Source organism: Maylandia zebra, linkage group LG15 (assembly GCF_041146795.1).
Source record: "Maylandia zebra isolate NMK-2024a linkage group LG15, Mzebra_GT3a, whole genome shotgun sequence".
NCBI lineage: Eukaryota > Metazoa > Chordata > Actinopteri > Cichliformes > Cichlidae > Maylandia > Maylandia zebra.
The window spans coordinates 37,620,946-37,644,301 of NC_135181.1; the positions used below are offsets into that span (position 1 = coordinate 37,620,946).

Here is a 23,356-nt window from a genome sequence, read left to right on the forward strand (position 1 = left end):
TTTATGTTTTTAACTGAAACTTGGTTGGACCAAAGTAACAGTGGAGCTGTTCTCATCGAGACGACCCCTCCTAACTACAGTTTTATCAGTGAGGTCAGGGCGAGCAGGAGAGGAGGAGGGGTTGCTGTCTTATTTAATGAATCATTTCAATGTAAGCAGCTATCTCCTGGAAGTTTTCAGTCTTTTGAATATGTGGCTTTACAGCTGAAGGCCCCATCCAAAGTTGTGTTTCTTAATGTTTACAGGCCTCCCAAATACTGCACAGACTTTTTTAATGACCTCAGTGAACTGCTGTCTGTGATCTGTGTTGATTTTGACTGTGTAATTATTGCTGGGGATTTTAACATTCATGTGGACAACCCTCAGGACAAAGGGACTAAAGACCTGAGTAACACTCTGGGCAACTTTGGGCTGACTCAGCATGTAACAGAGGCCACACATAATAGAGGACACACTCTTGACCTACTGATCTCCAAAGGCCTGAGCATTTCAAAGGTTACTGTGTCTGATGTGGGCCTGTCTGATCATTACTGTGTTTTCTTTGAAAGTAAAATCTCAGCCCACACAAATATATCAACAACAGTGATCACAAAACGGTGTATAACTGAACACAGTAGTGCAATTTTTAACCAGGTCTTCCCATTAACACCTGACCTGCCCAGAGGGTCAGTCAATGAGCTCGTCAATAGCTTCAATGCTAACATGTTAAATGTAATGGACACTATTGCTCCCATTAAGGTGAAGGTTATCTCTGGAAGGAAAAAGTCTCCATGGAGAAACTCCACACTGGTGAAAAATGAAAAAAGAGAGTGTAGGAAAGCTGAGCGCAGATGGAGAAAAACAAACCTCCAGGTTCATTATGACATTTATAAAGAGAAACTTCACAATTATAATTTACAACTGAGGAATGCAAGGAGGTCCTACTTCTCTGACATCATCACTAAAAACAGCCATAATGCTCGGGTCTTATTTTCTACAGTTGACAGGCTAACAAACCCCCCTGTGTCAGTGGCAGCTGAACTTCATTCGACCATGGCCTGACTTTGCCAAATTCTTCACTGAAAAAATCCAAAAAATTAGACAAGCAATTGGTACATCAACAGCAGATCCAGGATATGTACTGTGTCCACCAAAAAACTGTTTAAACACCATGAAACAGTTTAAACCTATTAACAGCAAAGACCTGGAGGACATCTTAGGTAAACTGAACTCCTCCTCCTGCTGTTTAGATGTCCTGCCAACAAGTTTTTTCAAAAAGGTCTCAAAGACTTTAGAGTCAGACCTGTTACAGATCGTCAACTTTTCTTTATTATCAGGTGTGTTTCCAGAATCACTAAAAACTGCTGTAATCAAACCTATACTGAAAAAGGACAATCTTGACAAGACACAAATGAACAACTACAGGCCGATCTCAAATCTCCCGTTTTTAAGTAAGATCATTGAAAAAGCAGTTTCTCAACAGCTCAGTTACTTCTTAAAACAGAATAATTGCTACGATGCCTTCCAGTCAGGTTTTAGACAGAACCACAGCACTGAAACCGCTCTGACCAAAGTGTTTAATGACATATGTCTGAATACAGACAGTGGAAAAATGTCAGTCCTAGTTTTACTGGATCTCAGTGCAGCATTTGATACAGTTGACCACAACATATTACTCAAACGACTGGAGAACTGGACAGGTCTTTCAGGAACTGTACTAAACTGGTTCAAAACATACGTAGAAAACAGGAAATACTTTGTATCAATAGGTAACTTCACATCTGAGCAGACAAGTATCACATGTGGAGTTCCCCAAGGTTCCATCTTGGGACCCCTTCTGTTTAACATCTACATGCTCCCACTGGCACAGATTATAAACAACAACAAAATAAACTACCACAGCTATGCAGATGACACACAAATATATATCACAATGTCACCAGGAGACCGAGGCCCTGTACAGGCTCTTGGTAAATGCATTGAGGAAATCAATGACTGGTTGTGCCACAATTTTCTCCAGCTAAACAAAAACAAAACTGAGGTAATAGTCCTTGGCGCCAAAGAAAAACGATTACAGGTCACCAGAGAACTTCAATCTATACATCTAAAAACCACAAACCAGGCGAGAAATTTGGGTGTAGTGATGGATGCAGACCTAAACTTAGAAAAACACATTAAGACAATAACAAAGTCAGCTTACTATCACCTCAAGAATATATCAAGGATAAAAGATCTGATGTCTCAACAGGACCTGGAAAAACTAGTCCATGCATTCATCTTTAGTAGGCTTGATTACTGTAACAGCATCTTTACAGGTCTACCTAAAAAATCAGTCAGACAACTACAGCTCATTCAGAACTCTGCTGCTCGAGTCCTCACTAAGACCAAAAAAGTGGACCACATCAGTCCAGCTCTGAGGTTCTTACACTGGCTGCCTGTCCGTCAGAGGATAGACTTTAAAGTTCTGATGCTGGCCTATAAAGCTCTGAATGGTTTAGGACCAAAATACATCAATGACCTCCTGACCCAGTATGAACCATCCAGATCCCTCAGGTCATCTGGATCCGGTCTTTTATCAGTTCCCAGAGTCAGAACCAGACACGGAGAAGCTGCATTCAGCTTTTATGCTCCTTATATCTGGAACAAACTCCCAGAAAGCCTCAGATCAGCTGAAACACTCAGTTTATTTAAATCCAGGTTGAAGACTCACCTGTTCTCAGCTGCATTTGAATAAAGCACCAAATCCACACTTTAAGCTTAAATTTCAAAACTTACATTTAACTACTGATTTTATCTACTGTTCTGATTTTATCTGTTTTGATTTTATATACTGTTTTGTTTGTTTGTTTGTTTGTTTGTTAATTAGTTAGTTAGGTTATTTGCTTGTTTTAATCAATTTTAAATCATGCTTTTTATTTGTTCTTGTTTCTAATGTCTCTGTAAAGCACTTTGAATCACCTTGTTGTTGAATTGTGCTATACAAATAAACTTGCCTTGCCTTGCCTTGCCTAAATAGAATAGAATATGGCCCGCACTTCTTGAGTGTATTGCACTTCTTAGTTTTAACACCAGGGGGAGCTGCTGTTGATCAAGGCAGTTGCTCCACCAAAAAGGCAAATCACAGAAAAACTTATCCCCAAGTTACTAAACATGGCAGAACCAAAGAAGCAAAAGGTAGAAAGTGAGTGCAGAAAATTTCAGACACGGTGGGAGAGTGAATATTTCTTCAAAGAATTCAAGGGGAAGTATGTCTGTTTGATCTGCACTGAAACTGTGGCAGTTATGAAAGAGTATAATGTACGACGTCATTATGAAACCAAACATCAGGCCTATGCAGCTTACACTGGTGCTGAGCGAGAGCAGAAATTAAAGCAAATGGTAGCTATGCTGCAGGGACAGCAACAGTATTTTTTTGCGTGCTCAAATTGTCCAGGAAAAGGCTCCAATAGCCAGCTATGAGGTCGCCCAAGACATGGCAAGCCTTTTTCAGATGGAGACCTCATAAAACACGGCCTCGTTAAAGTCACCGAAATAATGTAGGCCTATCCGGAAAAAGTGCAGAACTTCAACAACGTCAGCATGTCCAGAAATACAGTTGTGCGACAAATTGAAGACTCGCCAGCCAACATTAAACTGCAACTGTCTGATAAAGCTGTGCTTTTGATTTTTACACCGATGCCACAGACACCGCACAGCTGCTAATTTTTTTGCGGGGAGTGGACGAGAGCACGAGCGCTTTATGTGAATAAAAATATATTCCACAGTACCCGTGTGTTAATAAGCATGCATGTGTAGGTACACATGCTTCAAATATCAATAATGCGCATCAATTATGTCACTACCCTGCTTTTGCGCACCACTTTCTTTATATGCACAGCGCACGCAGACGTAGTCAGCTGATCTCATCTGATGCAGATTTGCTCCTTGATCAAGTGACATTTGTCTGGATTTTTGCCAGGAGTGGCGTACGATCAGCACTGCAGCTGGATGGCCCGATTTACATACCCAGCGCAGCTGATACTCACCAGAATAATTTACTAAAATTATATGGACTCCTGTTATTAAGTCCAGTCCATCGTCCATCGTTTCAAACGGACGTTAATAGATGTTTTGCTAAGCCTAATAACTTAAATAATAAACTTGAAATGTACCCGTCCCATTTTCCCCTTTATTGTTTTTTCTCTGGACTGTAAATCTTCTGTCTAAGAAGAAATCTAAGGCTGCTGTTCTGAGAATGAGCTACCAAAGCTTTTTCTGAATAAATCAATAAACATCAATTTATGGAAAGCTGTGATGAAGGCAGTTTTGTCTTTAATTATATTCAACAATATAACACATTTGACCACTTTTAAGTGATTTTTCTAACTTTAATACAGTAAAGTTAAGGTTATATACCTAATTTCTAGTAAGTGGCCCAGCCCCTCCTATATTTTTATGAATGTGGCCCTCAGTGAAAAAAGTTTGGACACCCCTGGCTTAAGGGGTCACTTAAGAAGACGCAATACATCTTCAATTATGATTGCATGTTTTGCTAAAAGAAGCATAAGGTTTTTTACAAATCTGTATAAATAAATGAACTCAAACTCCAATTGACTCACAAAATTGTTGCCACAGAAGGGCGAAAATAAGACTCTGGCGCAGCTTAGTGGACATATGAAAAATAGCACATAATGAAACAAGTATTAACAGACACATACACTTGTAAATACACATGTAAATACATACATGTCCTACAGGGTGCCTCCTCAGTGGGTAGATTGTAAAGTGGATGTAAAGGTAGAACTCCAGTCCCTGGGCCTCAGCATCAGTGTCTTTAACTCTGTGGGGAATATTCTCTGTCCACAGTTCAAAGAACACCCTGTGGTCTCCATCATCAAATGAGCTGAGAAGGTCTTTCTACAAAAGTCACATTTTTTGTGGTTTATCACACAGTAATAATTGAGTCTCAATGTACATGACTATTACAGATCTTTACAATTAATACAGACAAATACATCAATTTGAACTTTGCTTTGAGGTTGCAATATTTACATGTTAATTAGCATTTTCTAATCAAATAGTCTTTTGCACTTTTTACCATCACTCCTCCATGAAAAATCAAAATGTACCTGAATTACACGTGTCTTTGAGTCTTTGAGAGTATTCCCTCGAGGCTTTGAGAGGAGTCTGCCTTTGCTTTTGCACTCCTTCTCAAAACTGTGAAGAGTTTCTTCAAATTCTTCAAATTTGAGGTACTACAAAGAAACGAACAAAAAAATACAAATAAACACACGTGACATACCACCTCAATCAGAGCAGAATGTAAGTATGCTTTCAATCATCTATGCATAATTTATTGTAGAAACGCTATATATGAAAGTTGTGCATTGCGATTACTTCATTTCTATTAATGCTCACTGCGATTTGCATATGGCAGTTTACAGAAGAAACGTGCTACCTCCTTAATCATCCCAAGAAGATCGGTTTCATTTGCCGAGATGTCCCCCATATTGGCTGCCTCCTTGGAACTCATGTGAGTACCGAAAAGCTTTAAAATATCCGGCAGCAAAGAGTCCCACTTTCATTCAATAACGTTTTCGCTCCGAGTTAGTATTTTGCGGTCTGTTTGAATTGGACAGCACAATGGTTTGAGCAACTAACACACACACACACACAGAAAGAGAAAAACATCAACAAAGATACAACTGATGGCGATTTTACTTTATAATCTAAAATTCAAGCACATTTGCCTTAAAAGTGAATTATTTTCATCACAGTAAGACATCAGAGACAGCGTCAAGATGTCACAAGCTAGCTAATAAGCTAACTCATCAATTAACGTTATGCGACATAAAGAGAGCGCATTAACATCATTACCTCGTTCGTATATCAGGTACTTGGTGAATACATTTCATTGACACTTCCGAGGCGCTCACGCGTAGAACCGTCCATTTTTGTGAGGATTTGTGGTCTTCAGTTGCAACTTATATTAGTTAGATAGCCATTAGCTAGCAACAGTACACAGACAGGACGCTAAAAAACACCTAGCAACCGAATAGACTGGAAAGTAGAGGCAAATGTCGTAAAGATTGCCGAAAGGATGCTATTTGGTTCTTACGTATTCTTTGCAGATTATTGTGATTTTCTTTTGCTCTTTTTAACTTTATAACAACAATAAGGTATCTCATGAGACCATTTATTTTTTAAACTAGCTGGAAAACCTATATATTTGTTTCGAATATTAACGTAGAGAAAGAGCAGATAGGCAGGTATTTTTTTTTATTATACGTTTTTTTTTTGTCTGTGGCTGAAAAAATTCGTCTATCTGTCTTTATCTAATTTCGTTATATATTTACGTTTATATTCTTTCTTTCCGTATTTCAAACCGGAAGCACTTTCTATGTCAAAGGTTGAGCACATTGTTCCTGCGCGGTACAGTCTGTTTGGGATAATAATGAATGAAATTTTGACTAACTAAGACATCTAGCGCAAAATTAAATACTCCCCGTCGCAGAGTGAAAACCCAAGTGAGCGCGACGCCATTGAACTTACAGTATAATATCAAAACTTGAGGTACGTTTTTGGAATCGTTTGGCCAATATGCTAAGGCTAGCAATTAGCATGAATGAGAGATGCTAAAGTTGAAAAAGCTTTGCCAAGACCTTAATACTTTCGCTAACTGATTCGGCAACAACGGGTGTTAGATTACTGTTAAATGGTCAAAAACAAAAGCACGAATTATTAAGGTTTGAAGTTTTTTTTTTACGTTGTGATACACAGTTGTTTCATTAATGTATGATTAGTGGTTAAGATTTTTCAGCTGCAGTTGTGCACAGAATAGACGGGGGGAAACAATAAGACAAGCAAACACAAGTTTCTGTGAATTTCAGTGAAGTGTGTTTCTTGTACTGGCAGGGTGTGTTTTAAGTTTCAGTAATGGTTTCAGTCTAATAAAAGTGGCTTCATTTTGTGTTTTTGTCTTTATTTTCCCTTATTTTTACAGACTGACAGACTCGGAGAGAGATGGCTGGAATTCTTTTTGAGGATATTTTTGATGTAAAAGATATCGATCCAGATGGCAAGAAGTTTGACAGAGGTGTGTGAAATATTATCATTAAAAAAGTGAAATTATAACACCAACCAACAGATAATTGCATGTTTGATCTCTAATTTGATCTCGATATAGATAAAGTTTAATTTATAACCCAAGTGCAGTTCTTCTTAGTGAAAGGGATCTGATATTAAGTATTAAACCTTTCAAGTATCCAAACACACAACTTCTGGCCAATCATGAACCAGTCTAACTTTGATTATCAACAAGAGGCATTATTTTAGTTATTGTTGATCTTCGTTAACACCATTTAATTAAAAAAACAAACAAACAATAAATTATCTAATAGAAACTCTTCAACTGTTAATCTGCAGTATCTCGTCTGCATTGTGAAAGTGAATCGTTCAAGATGGACCTCATCTTGGATGTGAACATTCAGATCTATCCTGTTGATCTTGGTAAGAAAAAACATTCTTTTTTTGTCCCTGTGTGTCTTTGTGTTTTTGTTTTGTTTTGTTTTAAATTGGAAGTCATTTGTTAGTTAATATGTATCAAATACAATGGTGTAAACCGGTCCTATATACAGCATAATTATAGCAAATGACTATGTCAGCTATTTAGAATATTTTATCAGAATAAACTGGCACTCTTCAAAAGTAAAGATTATACTGTAATACATAAAAAAATATGATTGCTCGTTAATGTATCCCCTGACTCCCTCAATATTTGACTTGTTCACGTGCAGGTGAGTCGTGTAATAGCTGTATAATAACATTTACTCAACCCAAAGGAACCCAGCTCTATGAGTAAAAAGCCTTGAAGAACCATGTGTCAGAATTGTATCTGTAACCCAAAGTGTCCAAATGCACAATATGATAAAGCTAGTTTGTTGTAATATATCTCTTTCATTAAGGTGACAAGTTTAGACTGGTAATTGCCAGCACGTTATATGAAGATGGAACACCAGACGATGGAGAGTACAATCCTCAGGATGACAGACCGTCTAGGTAAGACAGCTGCTTCCAATTTAAAGTTGTAATTTGTGGAACTTTAGCAAAAAGAAAATTGCTGTTTTATTGGCATATTTAACAATAATAACATTGTTAATACTTCTTACGCTTTTAATTTACAAAATGACTTTCACACTCATTCCACTTTGTTTAAATTTCCAGAGCAGACCAGTTTGATTATGTGATGTATGGGAAAGTTTACAAGATTGAGGGCGATGAAACTTCAACAGAAGCTGCCACACGTCTGTAAGTGAAGTGCTTAGTTTTCTCAAAATGACTATATGTCATATATTTACTGAAATTAATAATCCGCTGGAACAAAACTGTGTTTCTAACAGAGAAGATGACCTTTCTGTGAAACTATTTATGGAAATGAGATCACATTTGAATCTGCCTGTGTGATAACTTTTCCAGACTCTGCCGTTGGTTTGTGCTATTCCAATTTCTTGTGTGTTTTTCTTGTTTCAGCTCTGCTTATGTGTCTTATGGAGGCCTCCTCATGAGGCTACAGGGAGATGCCAACAATCTTCACGGCTTTGAAGTGGACTCTAGGGTCTACCTGCTCATGAAGAAGCTGGCCTTCTAAAACAAACCTGTGGTCACCCACCCATGGTTCACCAGTCAACCTTAAATTTATATGGAGCATCTACAAGGAGGCTGTCGGAAACTTTTTTATTTTGATGATTCTCATTCCTCCATCAGGATGGACTAAAGACTAAACACTGTGGCACATAAGAACTGCTACCGACTCCACCTGCAGACAAACTGTAAATAAAGACTTCTTTTATACACATTGGCATGTTTATTCTTCCTTATATCTTAGCAACTGCTCTCAAACAAACATTTAATTATCCTTGTACTCTGCAAGAAGGGTGAGTCTAACATTATTACACAGGCATCATGTGTGCTGCTATAATTAGGATGGAAGATGGTTCTATAAAGAAACAGTGCTAATTGAATAAAGTAGTTCAGAACGGTGAACTTTCAGGTTTGTAATTACAGTTCCAATAAATCTGTTTGCAGTTTTTGGCTCCATTTATTCCTCCTGCAGACCCCAAATGGGCCATTTATCCTCAGCCTACTCACAACCGCAACAATGCATGTTAGCTGATGTCATTCTGACTCTGCACATGAGGCAACAAGGGATCCACAACCACAAGCAAAACCTTAAGCATGTGTAAAAGCAGCAACACACATGATTAATGCCCAAAGATTAAATCTCTCCCTAAAAGGAAGATTTAGCAACAAACATGAGGTAATCCTACCTCATGTGTGGGACTTCACAGTGTGATGGGAAATGTTCTACATGCCAACAAACTAAAATGTGAACACACGAGAGACAGAAAATTTAATCAAGTGTACACAGGCAGCTTTTTGTATGGAAAGCGGGTTTTTCTTCTAATGGAAGTCACAAGATGGGGAACATTTTTGTCTGACTCAGACTAGAGTTTAGTGATGCAATAAAGGAACGATGTAACTTCTCTGAGGTCTTCCGCTTTTCCTCCTGCTTGGTATCTCCATTTTCAACATCCTTTGTCCAACAAATCCACTATTCCTCATCATCATCCCTTGTCTCTCCAACTTTATCTCCAAAACACTTGACGTGAGCTCTCCCTCTGATACACTCATTTTCTAGCTTGTCCACTTTCTATGAAAATTTTAGCATTTCCAGCTCCAGGTTTAGGGTTTTTAGTTTAGTCTTACTGTCCAAATTATACATCATAGCAGGTCTCACTCTCGTCTTATAAACCTTCTTTTTCACCCTTGCTGCTAACCTCCTGTCACAAATCACCCCTGACACTCATCTCCACCCACTTCACCCTGCCTATGCTCTCTCCTACTCCTAAACTGCATTAATCAGCATGATTGAATCCACACTCATTAGCGAATATCCAGATTCAGTCCAAGGGGTTCAAAAGGTTTTATTTTTTTGCAATAGTGACGCTTGTCTAATAAAGCACGTATAAACAAGAAGTGCAGTTCTTTGTATCAAATCGATACCAAAATTTGCAGTATCGCACAGCACTACCATCGTGTATCTTGTTAAATGGTCTTGCAACAGAAAGAAGAAGAAAAAAAACCCTTATACTCCAATGTGTGCGTATATTATTCAATCTATGAAAGCAGTTGAAGTTTCAGCGGTTGCGACTGTCAATGTGCGGGCAACCGGAAGTTGTGTAGGATGGCTTTAAACTGCGCGCTGCTGTGATTGGTTGTTTCCCCTCTGCCTCGCTTTTGGCAGTTTGAGGGCGAGTGTTTAGTAAGCTACGGCTAGCATCAATCATTGCGGAGCATTTACCCGGCTGGTTTAATTACAGACATTTTATATATGCATGGACTGGACTCGTGTTTTCACGACGAAAACACGAGTTTTCCATACGATATGAGATAACGCGTAGTGATAAGTGATATTAGCCTTGCAAACGCTGTTCAGGTAGTGGGAACAGTGTGCTCTTGAAGCATTCTGCAGCTGTTCTCTGTAATTGGAAGCACTGCACTCGGGATTATGTCGGCTGTGTTTGGTAGGGAGACGAAAAGGGACATGTATGTTTAAAGTCTTACAGAGAGAAGAATTCAGCAGTGAGGCGTAATGGATAGCAGACGGGAAAAGAAGCTGACATATATCACCATTGGACTTATTTTTCTTCTCAGCGGGGTGGAATATGGTAAGACTTGTTATTGGGGTAAACATGGGTAGATGACAATGACAAAGAAATTGTAACAAGTACAACAAAACTGTTCTATAAAGATATTTTAAGTGGACAAAATGGACTGTTTTAATTATAACGCTGTGGCACAACACCGGTGCAATGACGCATGAGTATAAAGAGTAAAAAAGATTTTTAAAAATAGGTCATTTCTTTATTTTATATATATCCATATCCCCTTCATATCATGTTTACTATAGTCTATTTAACAATATGCAAATATAATAAACATTAAAAAGAAAAAACATCGGAAATAATTCATTTCACATAATCATTTTCAATGAAGGTCATCTCTACAGTGCATTTAAAGCGCATTTGTGATAACATAAATGTTTATAAGTATCCCAATATATAAGATGTATATGTATTGCATAGAATATATAAAAATCTAATTATTATAAGAGGTGGAGATGATGATAATAATAATAATATGTTACATTGTGTTTATTTACCGCATTGGCATTTAACAAACAAAAAAATCTGTTCTGTGTTACACACTGCATTATAAGTACCATAAGCTTAACCGGTTATAAAGACACACACAGAAAACTGTAAAAGAATAGATTATAAATCCAGGCTTCAATCAATACAATTGTGAGCTTTAAATGAAGTGAAATTAAGTACAAATTTAAGGTTTGTTTCAATTTTATGATTCTGTAACAGCAAATTGTTTTCACTATTTGCTGGTGACGAGTGTAAATCAGAAAATAGGAAATTCAGCATCCACAGATGCAAGATTGAGGTAGAATTGGGCAAACTCAAAGGTAAGGCGATAATACCAGTGTAAATCTTTATGTGGTGTAAAAATATTGCGATATCATTGCATCACCGTACATTTATGTTCCCTTGTGTGCGCAGTAATGAGAGAACCCCAGGCTGATCTGTGAGTAAGATCAACGTGTGTCAGCCTCCATTGATGAGTTAGTTCCTAAAAATTGAACTACTTGAACAATCTCCAACAAAGCACAGGACTTAGCAAAATGTGTAAGAAAACTGTTCCTGTGGAAATAATAACTGTGTTTCACCTGATAAGACCATAGCACAGAACCATTGAGTACAACCAGGCTAAGCGTGGGAGGACCTGTGACCCAAATGTATATAAGTGACTCAGTCCAGCATGATTGGAGCGCTTGATAGCACCCCACGTGACAGTGAAAACAAACAAGGAAATTAGTGATTAAAGGAAAATCTCAGGTAGAAAAGATTTTTGTTTTACTTTGTAACAATATTGGGCAACTCCCAAAGAGTTACAAGGTTAAGTTAACCTAAAATCTTAAGCAGTTATTTTACACTTGGACTTCAAATTTTCAAGGGAAACACTAGCTAGGTTTGCTTGATCACAGGAAACTGAACAGTACTTAAAACACAGTTGGTTCATCTTTTAACATGAGTGGTTTTACTTGTAGTTGAATTAATGTTTTAGATCTAAGAGTGCAGATTTCCAGTACAACCCACCTGTGTTTATTTAAGAGTGAGTAATGTAAAATAGGGTCATCTACACTACAGTTTGACACTGTATATTCAACTGCACGTCTTCTTCCCCTCACCCCCAACTGGTCTCGGCACCTTGCCACCCCTCCCTAAGGCTGATGCTTCTGGAGAAATCTTCTTGTTAAAAGGAAGTTTTTATGCTTGCTCATACAGGGTCACCTGATTTTAAGGGTTTTCCATTATGTATTATTACTGCAATATAAAGTGTATTGAGTTGACTGTTTTGTTTTTTAAATTTCGTGCTATATAAAGAAAAATCAAACTGAATTTAACTGGTTGGACATCACTGTCTTTATGCAAACATTGCTTAAGCCATTATCACAACTCGGTAACAGTCACTTTAAAAATACAGTCAAAAGAACAACTGACAACAGACATGAATGCAGGTGTGCCTTGTGAAACCATTGCATAATCCAAATGTGTTTAAAAATGTCCGCCTTTAAGACGTGTATACATAAGAACAGGTTAGGAGCAATGTGGCAACCACAAATCAAAGTCAATGAACTTAACTAAACTCTTGCAAAAAGGGTGAATTAACACATAGCTGATGTGAAATAACTGCCATGTAGAGTAAATAATTCTCAAATTTGGGACAAATAATTAAAGCAACTACACCAATGTGAGCAAAGAATGCCGCTAACTAACCGGATGAGTAGTTGTGAAGAGCCTGGAAAACCGACCAGCCAACCAGGTATCAGCTATAAAGCATTGTGCATCAAGCAAATCGCTTTACACAATTAGGTCAATACGTTTTTGGTCTCTGCTCCACTGTAGTGGATTTTAAATCAAACATTCATGATGTGACTGAAGTGCATACTTTAATTCAAGGGTTTTACCAAAATAATTCATTAACCTTTTAAGAATTACAGCCATGTTTAGTCATCTGTTTTCAAAGGCTAATGATTAATTGAGAAGAGAAACATTATTTTTAACATCACGTAATCATACATATATTTGAATGAAAATGCTTCCTGGAGTGTAGAAACCATACACATCACAAAACGCTGTGTTTCCTTCCTCAAGATGCTCTGACAGGCCTTGTTGTGGATCTTTCTACCTCCAGTTTTGTACAACCATGCTCCGTTGGGGTGAGATCAGATGACTGACTTGGCCACTGAGGAATATGGCATTTCTTTCCCTTCAGAAGCTCTTGGTTTGGTATTGCAGTATGCTTTGTTTCACTATCCATTTGCACTGTCAGCCGCTGTCCAATCAGTTTTGCGACATTTTGCTGAATGTGCTACTGCTACTTCTATCAGCAGTCACATCATCAGTAAGCACGACTGACCTAGTTCCACATGCTATAATATTGCCTCCACCATGATTTACAGATAATGTCATATGCTTTGGACCTTGAGCTCTTTCTCTCCTTCATCTTTTTTCTTCCCATGATTCTATTACAAGTTAGAAGACATTTTTTTCAGAAATGTGTAGGCCCCTTTAAATGTTTTCTGGTAAAGTCTAATCTGACCTTCTTGTTTTTGAACATAACCACTGGTTTGTTGTACATTTGTATTTGTATTAACAATCAGAAAGTGTCTCTTGATTGTAGACTTTAACAAACACCGACCTACCTCCCCTTCTGTGGTCTTTCAGGCCTTTTTGGTGTTTTTTGAGCTAATCAATTCATTCATTCTTTTAAAGAATGAACCAGATTTTTATTTTATCAGCTTAGTTTGTCCTGATGTAACGAGGGTACAGGCCTCACCTGGCCGTGAAACTGCTTATCAGTCAATCAGTTTCTATTTACCTTTTTGCATCTAAAAATGGTACATTAGGTACATAAATTGGCTGTAATTGTTAAAAAGTTAATTCAGTGGGTTTTTTTTAATACCTTGAACTAAATTAAGTCTGTACTTCAATCAAATCTTGTTTATTTGACTCCACTGTGGTGCTCTATAGAGGCTGTTTATAGACAAGGTCAATGAAAAAGAGAGATTATTGAATTATCTACAGATACAGAGGTTTTGCTCTTTCCTAATGAGCAATATATAAATATACAAATAAATGATAAATTCCTAAAGTTTATGAAAAAGAAACATTCAGTTTTGGAGCTTTTAGTTTTGTCACTTCCACACACAGTTGTCTGTCAGGGCCATATCCCTGAACGACAAAAATTTGAGTAGTAATTTTCTCTGGAATTCTCAGAGAGCGTGCTTTATTGTGTGCCATCTGACCCAGTAATTGAATTTTGGATTACATTTGGTCAGCATTATCCTTTGCCTGTGTGATAAATAAAGCTGTAAGCAATAACAGCGTGCTGTATCCATCTTTTGTCTTTTAGTTTTCAGACTGTGATGAATCGAATATGTATGATTTCTTAATAGTAAAATAAAAAACAAACTCTCTTCTCTATCCACAGCTGTAATTTTGCCCACAATATGGCGTTTCTTGCAGACTCTGGATGCAGCACCTTACTTTCTGGGATTGGTCCTGTCAGCATTCAGTCTGAGTGGCCTACTGTCTGGACCACTGTTTGGCCACTGGTCTGACAGAACCCGATCAACAAAGAAGATCATATTGTTTGCCAACATCTTTGAGATAGTTGGTGAGTCCACAGGTCTTGCATATTTTCTAACACTCAGCAATCCTTCAAATAGGATTCACGTTTGAACCCCAGTTATACTGGGTACTTCTTTTGTACAAGAAACCAAACATTTTTTTTTTATTCAAATCTTATGACAATTGTTTAAGTCGATTCCATATTTACTTTTTATCTTTTTTTACAGGTAATTTTATGTACTTGATGGGATACTCAAAGTGGCTTCTGCTGTCAAGCAGACTGGTAGCAGGTGAGTCTATAATAAGTAAACGTAGAACTGAGAATCATTTTGTGGATTTAATGACTACAAATATGTTAGTCATACTGAAAAGCATGTTAGTTTAGAACAGTTTAAAAAACTTGATTATAAAAGTTTCAGACTGAAAGTACTTCAGTGATTAGAAAATACTGGGATACATTATTTACTGCAAAATATAGTCCCTGCCTTTGTGATAGTTTCCATTGACACTCATAAATCCTTAACTTGTAGGTCACTAATAGTGTTTCAAAGTTCAACCTGCGATCGGTTTACAAGCTACTTTAAATTGAGTCTTAAGGTATGTTTGGTGAAATATACTGCTGAGTTTGCAGCAACTGAGTGTGTTATGAACTGGATATGAGACATTGTTAAGACTTTGTCGAGGTTGGACATAATAGTTGCATAACTGCTGTCACTTTGTTGGAGTAATCTGGAGAAATTTCAAGAATGCCAACTGTTTCCTTCTTGTCTAAATAGTTCATGTTCACAGTTCTTATTTGGAGCTGTGTTTTGGGTCATTGTTCCATTGTTGGAGGAAATTGGCTCCATGTGGCTCCAATAAATGAACATTCAATGGCACGGCTTGTACTGCAAAAAGTGATAGCATTCCTTTATCCCATACAAATCCCTCACTTAACATCACCAAGACATTCGTGGGAGTCACTTAATAGAGCTGTTAAGATAAGATGAAGACGTGTAAGGTGTCTGTTTGTCAGAGTAGAAACTTGTTGTCTGGTTTATCGTTTTTTGCTGTTTTATCTTCATTTCTTGCAGTTCCTCAAAGCCTTCAAAAAAAATTTTCTTGGCCAGTTTGAGGCTGAAACACCCAAAGTTCTGATTACTCAATAAGCCAAATACATTTCACCTGTCCCAACAGAAGTGAAAAAGACAAAACATTTTTTTCCCAATTAATTATGCTTTTAACATTTAAAACTTGCAACTGTTAACACAATATGCCATCTGTGACCATTTAGGATAACTGAATGCCATCTTAAATAAAAAACACGTGTTTTTCTTTGTTGTTTCTAAATCACTCCTGTCACTTGACTGTTAGTGAAACATGATATCTTATCTTTTTTCCCACTTTACAAAAAACAGTTTTACCTGGAAAAGAGAAGCCAAAGTTGATGTTTTTAGTTGGTTTGTTTGTTTCCCAGGCATCGGTGCAGGCGTTAGCTCGTCTATCTTTGGCTTCTTAACCAGAAGCACGGCCCCAGAGGACCGTGCCACTGTATTTGCTGCTTTCATGGCATGTCGGCAGGCTGGACTTGTGATTGGTCAGTGCTTGTTTGCTTTCTTGCGACAAATATTAAAGATTGTTTAGTTATTATAAATCTTAATGGTTTTAGGTGGATAATGTTCATGTAGTATCCTTTGTTTAACACAGGTCCAGCATTTAACATCTTTCTGAGGTTGTGTGATTTCCACCTGGGTCCTTTTGTAATCAATAAATACACTGCACCCGGGGTAAGATTTATAACATGTCAGTATGCATTATAATAAGGTGTTTTACATTTTTTATGCATTTCTTTGCGGCCATCTGTGGAGAGCAGTGATCTTGTTCATCCATCCCTTGCAGCTGTTTATGTGTCTGCTGTGGATTCTCCTTCAATTCGTGGTTGTTTTCCTGACTGTGGACCTACCACCCGTTGAGAAAAGGAAAGCCAGGGATAGTATGATGCGAAAGAACCAAGAGGAAGAGAATGAGAAAAGCCTTGTGGAAGACGTAGAAGAGAGCGATGAAGAGGGAAAGCCCCTAATAGTGTCTCAGGAGCTGATGGGGTCCTACGGCTCTGTCGTGGCTTCCAGTCCACCCAGGAACACTACGCTGAATCCGAATCCTTCACCTCATTCTCCTGTTTCACCAGCAGAGTCTTCAGGTGTCTTTAAGAATTTCAGCATATCTCGAGGTCAGTGATTCACATGATTATTGCTGGGTGCCTTGCCTGTTTGTTCATCTCTTCTTCTATCCTCTTCTTAAACAGATTGGATTGCCTTCTTGCTACAAAGCGTCTTAGTTTTATGAGCCTTGGAATGTGCAAAATATATCTCTTACAAGTGAAGTAGCACAGTTTGTTTGTTGTTGTTGTTTCTGAACTTCCTGGTTATGAAATAGATTTTTGTCCCCTTTCTTTCTGACTTTGCTGTTGACCAATGTCTCTTTCCAGTGTTTTCATGTTTTGTCTACATGTTTCGGTTTCTTTGTATCAGAGTTCCTGAGAGAAGAGGTGATTGTGCTGCTGGCTGCCCAGTTTGTCACCTTTTTCAATCAGACAGCCCTGGAGGTGCAGATTGAAACTCTCATACAAATTAAATGATCTGTTTTCAGTATATCATTTCTTGATTTTTTTTTTAAATCATTTTAAACCCTGTGAGAGCATACAAACTAAGTTTTATCTTGCCAACAAACATAATGAGACTAAAGGATTTAACGGGCTGTGTCCTCAGACCATGGTGACCCCTCTGACGCAGAAATATTTCAGCTTTGGGGAGCTGGAGAACAGCGTGATGTACTTTCTTGGTGGTGTAGTGGTGATTGCCGGCTTCCTGTTTGTGCGCTGGCTGAGCCGCCATGTGACGGAACGGGTGATCCTCGCCATTGGTCTGTGCATGTGCAACATCTCCTGTATCTGGTGCCTCATCTTCTTGGCTAAGCCGCTAGGTTAGACTCAACTTGAAATTATAATTTTTTTTGATTGTTTTTTTGCTTTAGCATCTAACTCTCATGAATGCTGTTCATCTGGACGGAGCATTTTCACATATAGAACTAGGTCCTTGATCTCTCACTGAGACACAGTCAAAGTAATGCTTTCTTTTTACACATATGTAATATTTAATCCTTAAAAAAGCTTTCCTGAAATCCATCTTCGAAATGTGTCATATATATTATTCACCTTTTTCCTTCCTTTGGCGTTTTGTGTTTTCTCTAGGTGGCTTTGCATGGCAGCTGACAGAGTTCATCATTGGGGTATTTCTGCAGATTTTGGGTTTGCCGTTTGTGTCTGTTGCGCAGGTTTCTCTGTTTTCCAAAATTACAGCTGAGAAAACACAAGGTGAGAAACTGCACCATCTACTGGACAAGCAAAGGCATGACAGGGTTCTGGGGTCGTTTCGAGGGAAAAAATTAGTATATCAGTGAAACTGACTGCACATTTTAAGGCCTTATAATAACCATAGAAGTAAGCCCTTTGATGTGTTTTGTGCTGTGTGGGGCATTTTACAGGTTTCAGTCAGGGAATACGTCGTTCAGTGGGGGGTCTAGCCACCATTCTGGGCCCACTATGGGCTGGAGGCCTTACCGAGAACATGTATGTCATGATGGGGATGATGACTGTACTGCTGGTCCTGCTAACGGTAAGCAACAATTACAATGACAAAACCATAAGGCATCCTGTCAGAGGTTAAGTGTAAACGGACCTTTGTTGGCTGAGAGGAATCATATTTATATCGAGGGCATAACCTGAAAAAATAAAATGAAAACTCATTTGCAGTATTTTTGCTTTTGAAATTTTCTTTATACAGTGTAAATAGTACATTTGGGTAGATTTAGGTTATGTACTTCTCTTCTTTTCCTACATAAAATATTACAAATAAAAATAATACATAATACGCATTTGTGCTTTTGTATTGCTTTATTTTGCCTAAATACTTCTCTCTACTTTTCATTTGTTAGGAATGAATATTGCTACCTACTTGAGAACATAATGATTAATCACCACATTCCCTTTTTACGCAAACCTTTGTTCTTGCACTAATGTGTATAAAATAAACCAGTTTCTAAAATTGGGACTCACAAAGTGTGCAAATGTGCATTTCTGTTTTATGTCAAAAAGTGATGTTTCTCATCAGTGAGTATCTGTTTAGAACAAATAAAAACCTAAAAATAGGTTTTATGTTAAGAAAAGGAGATGCATGTTGACATGTCTAGCCAGCAGCAACTGGATTAGCTAACAAGCAAGCACAACAATATCCTTTTAATGAAGTACAGGCTCACTTGTTATGAAACCCAAATGTTTAGAAGCAAACAAGACAAAACAAGGCAAAAACAACCAAATTTACTCCATCAGTTCTTCACAGACCTTTCTTTCATTATTTTCTCTGTAAAAAAAAAACAACAAAAAACGTGGAGCTCTACCTCCCTGACACATCCGATGTAGTTTCTCAGTTATCACAGCATCAAATGTTCAGTTCTTAAAAATATTTAAACTTTTACAGATACTACCAAATGAACCCGAATGAAACATTCCCGCTTCAAATCACGTCTGTAAAACTCCAGACGTGTCTGTGTCCAATTCAGGACACAGACACTATCTCTACTTTTAAGATTAGGCTTCAAACTTTCCTTTTTGATAAAGAATATAGTTAGGGCTGGATCAGGTGACCCTGAACCCTCCCTTAGTTATGCTGCAATATGCTGCTGGGGGATTCCCATGATGCATTGAGTATTTCTTCTTCTGTCACCTTTCTCACTCACTATGTGTTAATCAACCTCTGTGCATTAAATCATACTTGTGATTAATCTCTGGCTCTCCTCCACAGCATGTCTTCTATCCTGTCTTCCTTCTCTTATCCCAACCGGTCTCAGCACCTCCCTGAGCCTGGTTCTGCTGGAGGTTTCTTCCTGTTAAAAGGGAGTTTTTCCTTCCCACTGACGCCAAAGTGCTTGCTCATAGGGGGTCATATGATTGTTGGGTTTTTCTCTGTATGTATTATTGTAGGGTCTTTAACTTACAATGTAAAGCGCCTTGAGGCGACTGTTGTGATTTGGCGCTGTATAAAAAAAATTGAATTGAACTAAATATTGAACTCAGCTTAGCAACTGCTAAATGATAATGACACGTGTAGCGTTGGACCCGTTAAGCATAGACAGGACACGGACGTAATGACAGCACTACTTTATTTTCGAATGTGATTACACTGTGGTTTTTGTTTTCACTGGGACACAGACACTCCCCCTCTGCCTGTCACTGACAACATATAAAGAGACATAATCACACTCACATCCCAACACACCTGTTCACCCCACCCCTGCGCCGCCCCGGGAGCTCACTGCGTCACCCCTCCTCTGCACCCGGCCAGAGACCACACCCACGCCACAACACCAACTAACAGACAATCTTTCTCTCAGTCACCTTCCACTTCAACATGAGAATAAACGTTTCTTTAACAAACGTTTTTTGTCCATTGCAGATGATGCTGGTCTACTCATACAGCCGACTGGTGGAACCTGCTGCACAGGAGCAAATGGACAATTCGGAAAACTTTAATTAGCAAGTGGCTGTTAGAGGAAAAGTGGTTGAAGGAGGTACAGTTTTATTTACAACCATAATGTATGTCTTGATGCGATTAATTTCAATTCACTTTGGTAGTATAGTAATCAGATGTTAGAAAGTAAATAAAAGTCTTACATATTGTCTTCTTCTGTCTCTCTCTCTTTTTAAGAACAGTGTGAGCTTCGCGATCTGTACTTTCTGTCCCTCATCAGTCTCACTTTCTGCAGACCATCATTTAGAGTAGTGTCACGCACCAGAAGCACAAAGCTCATTCTGTAGGGGTTGGATTTGTCTGTGCAGAGGCTGATCTGATGCTGTTTAGTTCACTATATTTCCTATGGAAATATACAGAGTTCTGCTGTTCATGCAAGAGTTGGATAAAGAGGTTTGTACCAACATCCTACCTGTGCTGAAGCACAGGTAGGATGTTGGTACATGTTGGATCCTACCTGTGCTGTGATCACACATCATGCTAACTGTTAATTTGATGAATATTCCAAATGTTTTACATTTGCATCAGAGGACATATATGAATATATATTAAGCACTGACATGATTTGCATTATTCAAGGTGTTTAAAGTTTTGTGACCATTGTGGGATTAATTCGCTGACTCCCTGAATTTTTTTGAGGGTGTTTTTAGGGTTTAGGAATTACAGCTTCTTAAGCTTTTGCCCCCTTTTTTGTTTTTTCCGGGGGACTAAAGGTAATTTGCTCAATTGACCTTTTTCATGGACAGGTGTAAACTATTCTTTCATTATTTTTTGCATCAGTTAAACAGTTAAAAGCTCCTAAGTTGATTTCAAATGCAGCATTTGGATTTTGAACTATGCATGTGAACTTGGAATCAACAGAGATAAATGTTGGATAGGCTGCAAAAACAACTCTATTGTAGAGATAACAGCAACATTAGGATTTGCGAAATCAACAGTATGATGGATATATGAAAATAAAGATACTGGTGAGCCACAGAAGACATTGGCGGTAGATCAGCGCACGTGTGTCACTGTCATTGACTGGCTAGTCTGTAAGTGGAAGACTTCACAAGGGTAGACTTTATCGGCTTCAAGAATAGAAAGGCCAAAATCTAAAATGATGATTTTTATTTTAATTATGATTACAACAATTTTTACAATTATGTGGTGCCTCTGAAGACAGGGGACTGTAAATGAAAATCGCTGTAATTACTCAAAAAAATAAAAGCTTTAAAGGCTTCAATTTCATTTCAAATCTGTTGTAAAAAATTATAACTGAAAAAATATCACTGTCTAAATGTTTCCTACTGAAACATAATGATACCTTGACCTATTGACCTTCTGTTGTGATAAAGAATATTAATATGTTATTAATACCAAAACAGTACAGTACAGAGATTTTAAAGGCAGGCCCTTTTGTCTGAAATAGCAGAAGGATTTAGAACTTTATTTTTATTTTATTTTATTTTTTTTAAATTTACAGTAATTTAATTACAGTTGATCAAATGAAATATTCAGCTTTTGATGACACTGTTTTACATTCTTCTCATATTGTATTTATTAATTTAACAAGCGCTTAAACACATTGCCGATATGTTTTTTTTTTAAATGTCACAGTAAGTGAGACAATAATTAAACACTAAATAATCAGAAATAATTACAACAACTAATACAAAGAATCTTTTTTTCATTGGAAAGAACTACGAAGTACACATTGCTAATATCATGATGCTGATTTCATATATATTTTCAACACTGGTGGGCGCTCTTAGTCTTTGAAATATTTCATTCTTATTGCTGCATGACTGGTATGTGATCACAAGGAGTTGAGTCCACTGTTAGAAGCTGGGTTTTTTTTTGTGTGTGTGTGTTTTAATGAACATCAGCACTGTTAGAGTTGCTTTAGGTACAAGGCAGTGCTAAAACAGGCACTACACTTTTTGCAAGCATTTATGTTGTTTGTCTCGTAATAATTTCTTCACATTTTACACTAAACTCACCAAAGCGATGTTATGAACCGAGTATTCTTTATTTCATATTTATTTTTCATTATTTATTTATTTTGTTTTGTTGCCTCGCAAAATGTACATGACCTAATTTGTACCATTGTCTTTAAATAAAAAAGATGAACTTCACTATGTGAGCTTGTGTTTATAATTCTCCTAATAAGTGATGAGTTTGGGTATAGTCACACAGTCATTTTGAGAGTAGATCAAAAGAATTGGTTTTATAAGACATTACTTATGTTTGCAATATAATATATGACAAGAAAATAATGTTTATATACATATTTATTTAGTTTTCTATTATTTAAAATGTACATTAATTGCAATAACAGTATTTTGTCAAGGTCATTTGTTTTCTATCGTTTAAAAGTCAAAGAAAGATTTTTTTAAAAATAGTATCTTGTAGTTTAATCTCTATATTTTAATTAAACAGTTTCACTGAATTTTAGTAGGTTACATCATCATCATCATTTGGAGGCAATGAAGCCAACAGTGTTGGTATCTCAAATTAATGGTTTAGTGGAAAATGCTTGAGTTGATTTCTAATTGGAAGCACTGTTTTAAAAAAAAAAAAAAAAAAAATCTGTGAGGTTGTTAAAATTACATTATTCTGTAAAAAACCTATTGAATATTACTTGTTTGACTTCTTTATAAATTGACTTTCTGATTAAATAATACTGCGTAAAATATAATTTTATCTGCATTTTTATTTCAGCTTGTCAGGTTTCAGAACAAATAAGTCTACTAATAAAAAAATATTTGAGGTTCATATGAAATTAATCTTTTTTTAAATTTAAACATTTGTATCAATTTTATTTATTTATTTACCCTTGAAATTAAAATGTTTTTTTTATAGTTGTCCTGGTCAAGAAGGCACACCATTACAAAGACAAAAACATATACAAATCAAAACTAATATTAAATACACATATGCCAAAAATAAGTTGTAATGAAACAAAAATAAATTAAAAGACATGAGATTAGAAGGTCATGTAATACAAAATAAATAGTACATTAAGATTCTACTTTCTTCACACCATTTATTTTCTTGTGCATTTAATATACTATAAAATTATTTTACCAG

The 23,356-nt window shown here is 37.1% G+C and overlaps 3 protein-coding genes across 10 annotated transcripts in view; 2 read left to right on the top strand and 1 right to left on the bottom strand.

Moving 5' to 3' along the window:
- Positions 1-6,043, bottom strand: part of armc9 (armadillo repeat containing 9) — a 31,510-nt gene extending 25,467 nt beyond the window's left edge. For 2 of the 4 annotated variants that reach the window (XM_024805208.2, XM_024805205.2), the window contains exons 1-4: positions 5,836-6,043; positions 5,417-5,614; positions 5,088-5,213; positions 4,705-4,875 (exon numbers count right to left, since the gene is read on the bottom strand). In XM_024805208.2, coding sequence (XP_024660976.1) covers positions 4,705-4,875; positions 5,088-5,213; positions 5,417-5,491 — 372 coding nt within the window. In that variant the 5' untranslated portion in view covers positions 5,492-5,614; positions 5,836-6,043. The remainder of the gene's footprint in view (positions 1-4,704; positions 4,876-5,087; positions 5,214-5,416; positions 5,615-5,835) is intronic. The other 2 variants (XM_024805206.2, XM_024805207.2) reach the window with 2 other exon arrangements.
- polr2h (RNA polymerase II, I and III subunit H) lies at positions 5,377-8,812 on the top strand. Of its 2 annotated transcripts, none has more exons than XM_004561985.2 (6): positions 5,377-5,491; positions 6,962-7,054; positions 7,384-7,467; positions 7,923-8,016; positions 8,182-8,265; positions 8,488-8,812. In XM_004561985.2, exons 2-6 carry the CDS (start codon positions 6,982-6,984, stop codon positions 8,603-8,605), a joined length of 453 nt encoding a protein of 150 aa, XP_004562042.1. In that variant the 5' UTR covers positions 5,377-5,491; positions 6,962-6,981; the 3' UTR covers positions 8,606-8,812. The 2 variants fall into 2 exon arrangements, with proteins under 2 accessions (XP_004562042.1, XP_004562041.1); XM_004561984.2 differs by lacking the exon at positions 5,377-5,491 and adding an exon at positions 6,338-6,531.
- Positions 8,813-10,247: 1,435 nt separating this feature from the next.
- Positions 10,248-22,401, top strand: mfsd8l1 (major facilitator superfamily domain containing 8-like 1). 4 transcript variants are annotated; one of them, XM_004561981.5, is made up of 12 exons: positions 10,248-10,685; positions 14,581-14,766; positions 14,948-15,010; positions 16,177-16,296; positions 16,407-16,486; positions 16,599-16,929; positions 17,231-17,304; positions 17,468-17,681; positions 17,950-18,072; positions 18,243-18,373; positions 20,210-20,324; positions 20,462-22,401. In XM_004561981.5, exons 1-11 carry the CDS (start codon positions 10,610-10,612, stop codon positions 20,288-20,290), a joined length of 1,479 nt encoding a protein of 492 aa, XP_004562038.1. In that variant the 5' UTR covers positions 10,248-10,609; the 3' UTR covers positions 20,291-20,324; positions 20,462-22,401. The 4 variants fall into 4 exon arrangements, with proteins under 4 accessions (XP_004562038.1, XP_004562039.1, XP_076730501.1 ...); XM_004561982.5 differs by having other exon boundaries at positions 20,467-22,401; XM_076874386.1 differs by lacking the exon at positions 20,462-22,401 and having other exon boundaries at positions 20,210-20,434.
- Positions 22,402-23,356: the final 955 nt, after the last annotated feature.

Coding starts and splice junctions, on each gene's coding strand:
- polr2h (XM_004561985.2), top strand. CDS start 6,982: ATGGCTGGAATTCTTTTTGAGGATATTTTTGATGTAAAAGATATCGAT. Junction 7,468..7,922: donor GATCTATCCTGTTGATCTTG/GTAAGAAAAAAC, acceptor TCTTTCATTAAG/GTGACAAGTTTAGACTGGTA. Junction 8,266..8,487: donor ACAGAAGCTGCCACACGTCT/GTAAGTGAAGTG, acceptor TTCTTGTTTCAG/CTCTGCTTATGTGTCTTATG.
- mfsd8l1 (XM_004561981.5), top strand. CDS start 10,610: ATGGATAGCAGACGGGAAAAGAAGCTGACATATATCACCATTGGACTT. Junction 16,930..17,230: donor GAATTTCAGCATATCTCGAG/GTCAGTGATTCA, acceptor TCTTTGTATCAG/AGTTCCTGAGAGAAGAGGTG. Junction 18,073..18,242: donor TACAGCTGAGAAAACACAAG/GTGAGAAACTGC, acceptor GGCATTTTACAG/GTTTCAGTCAGGGAATACGT.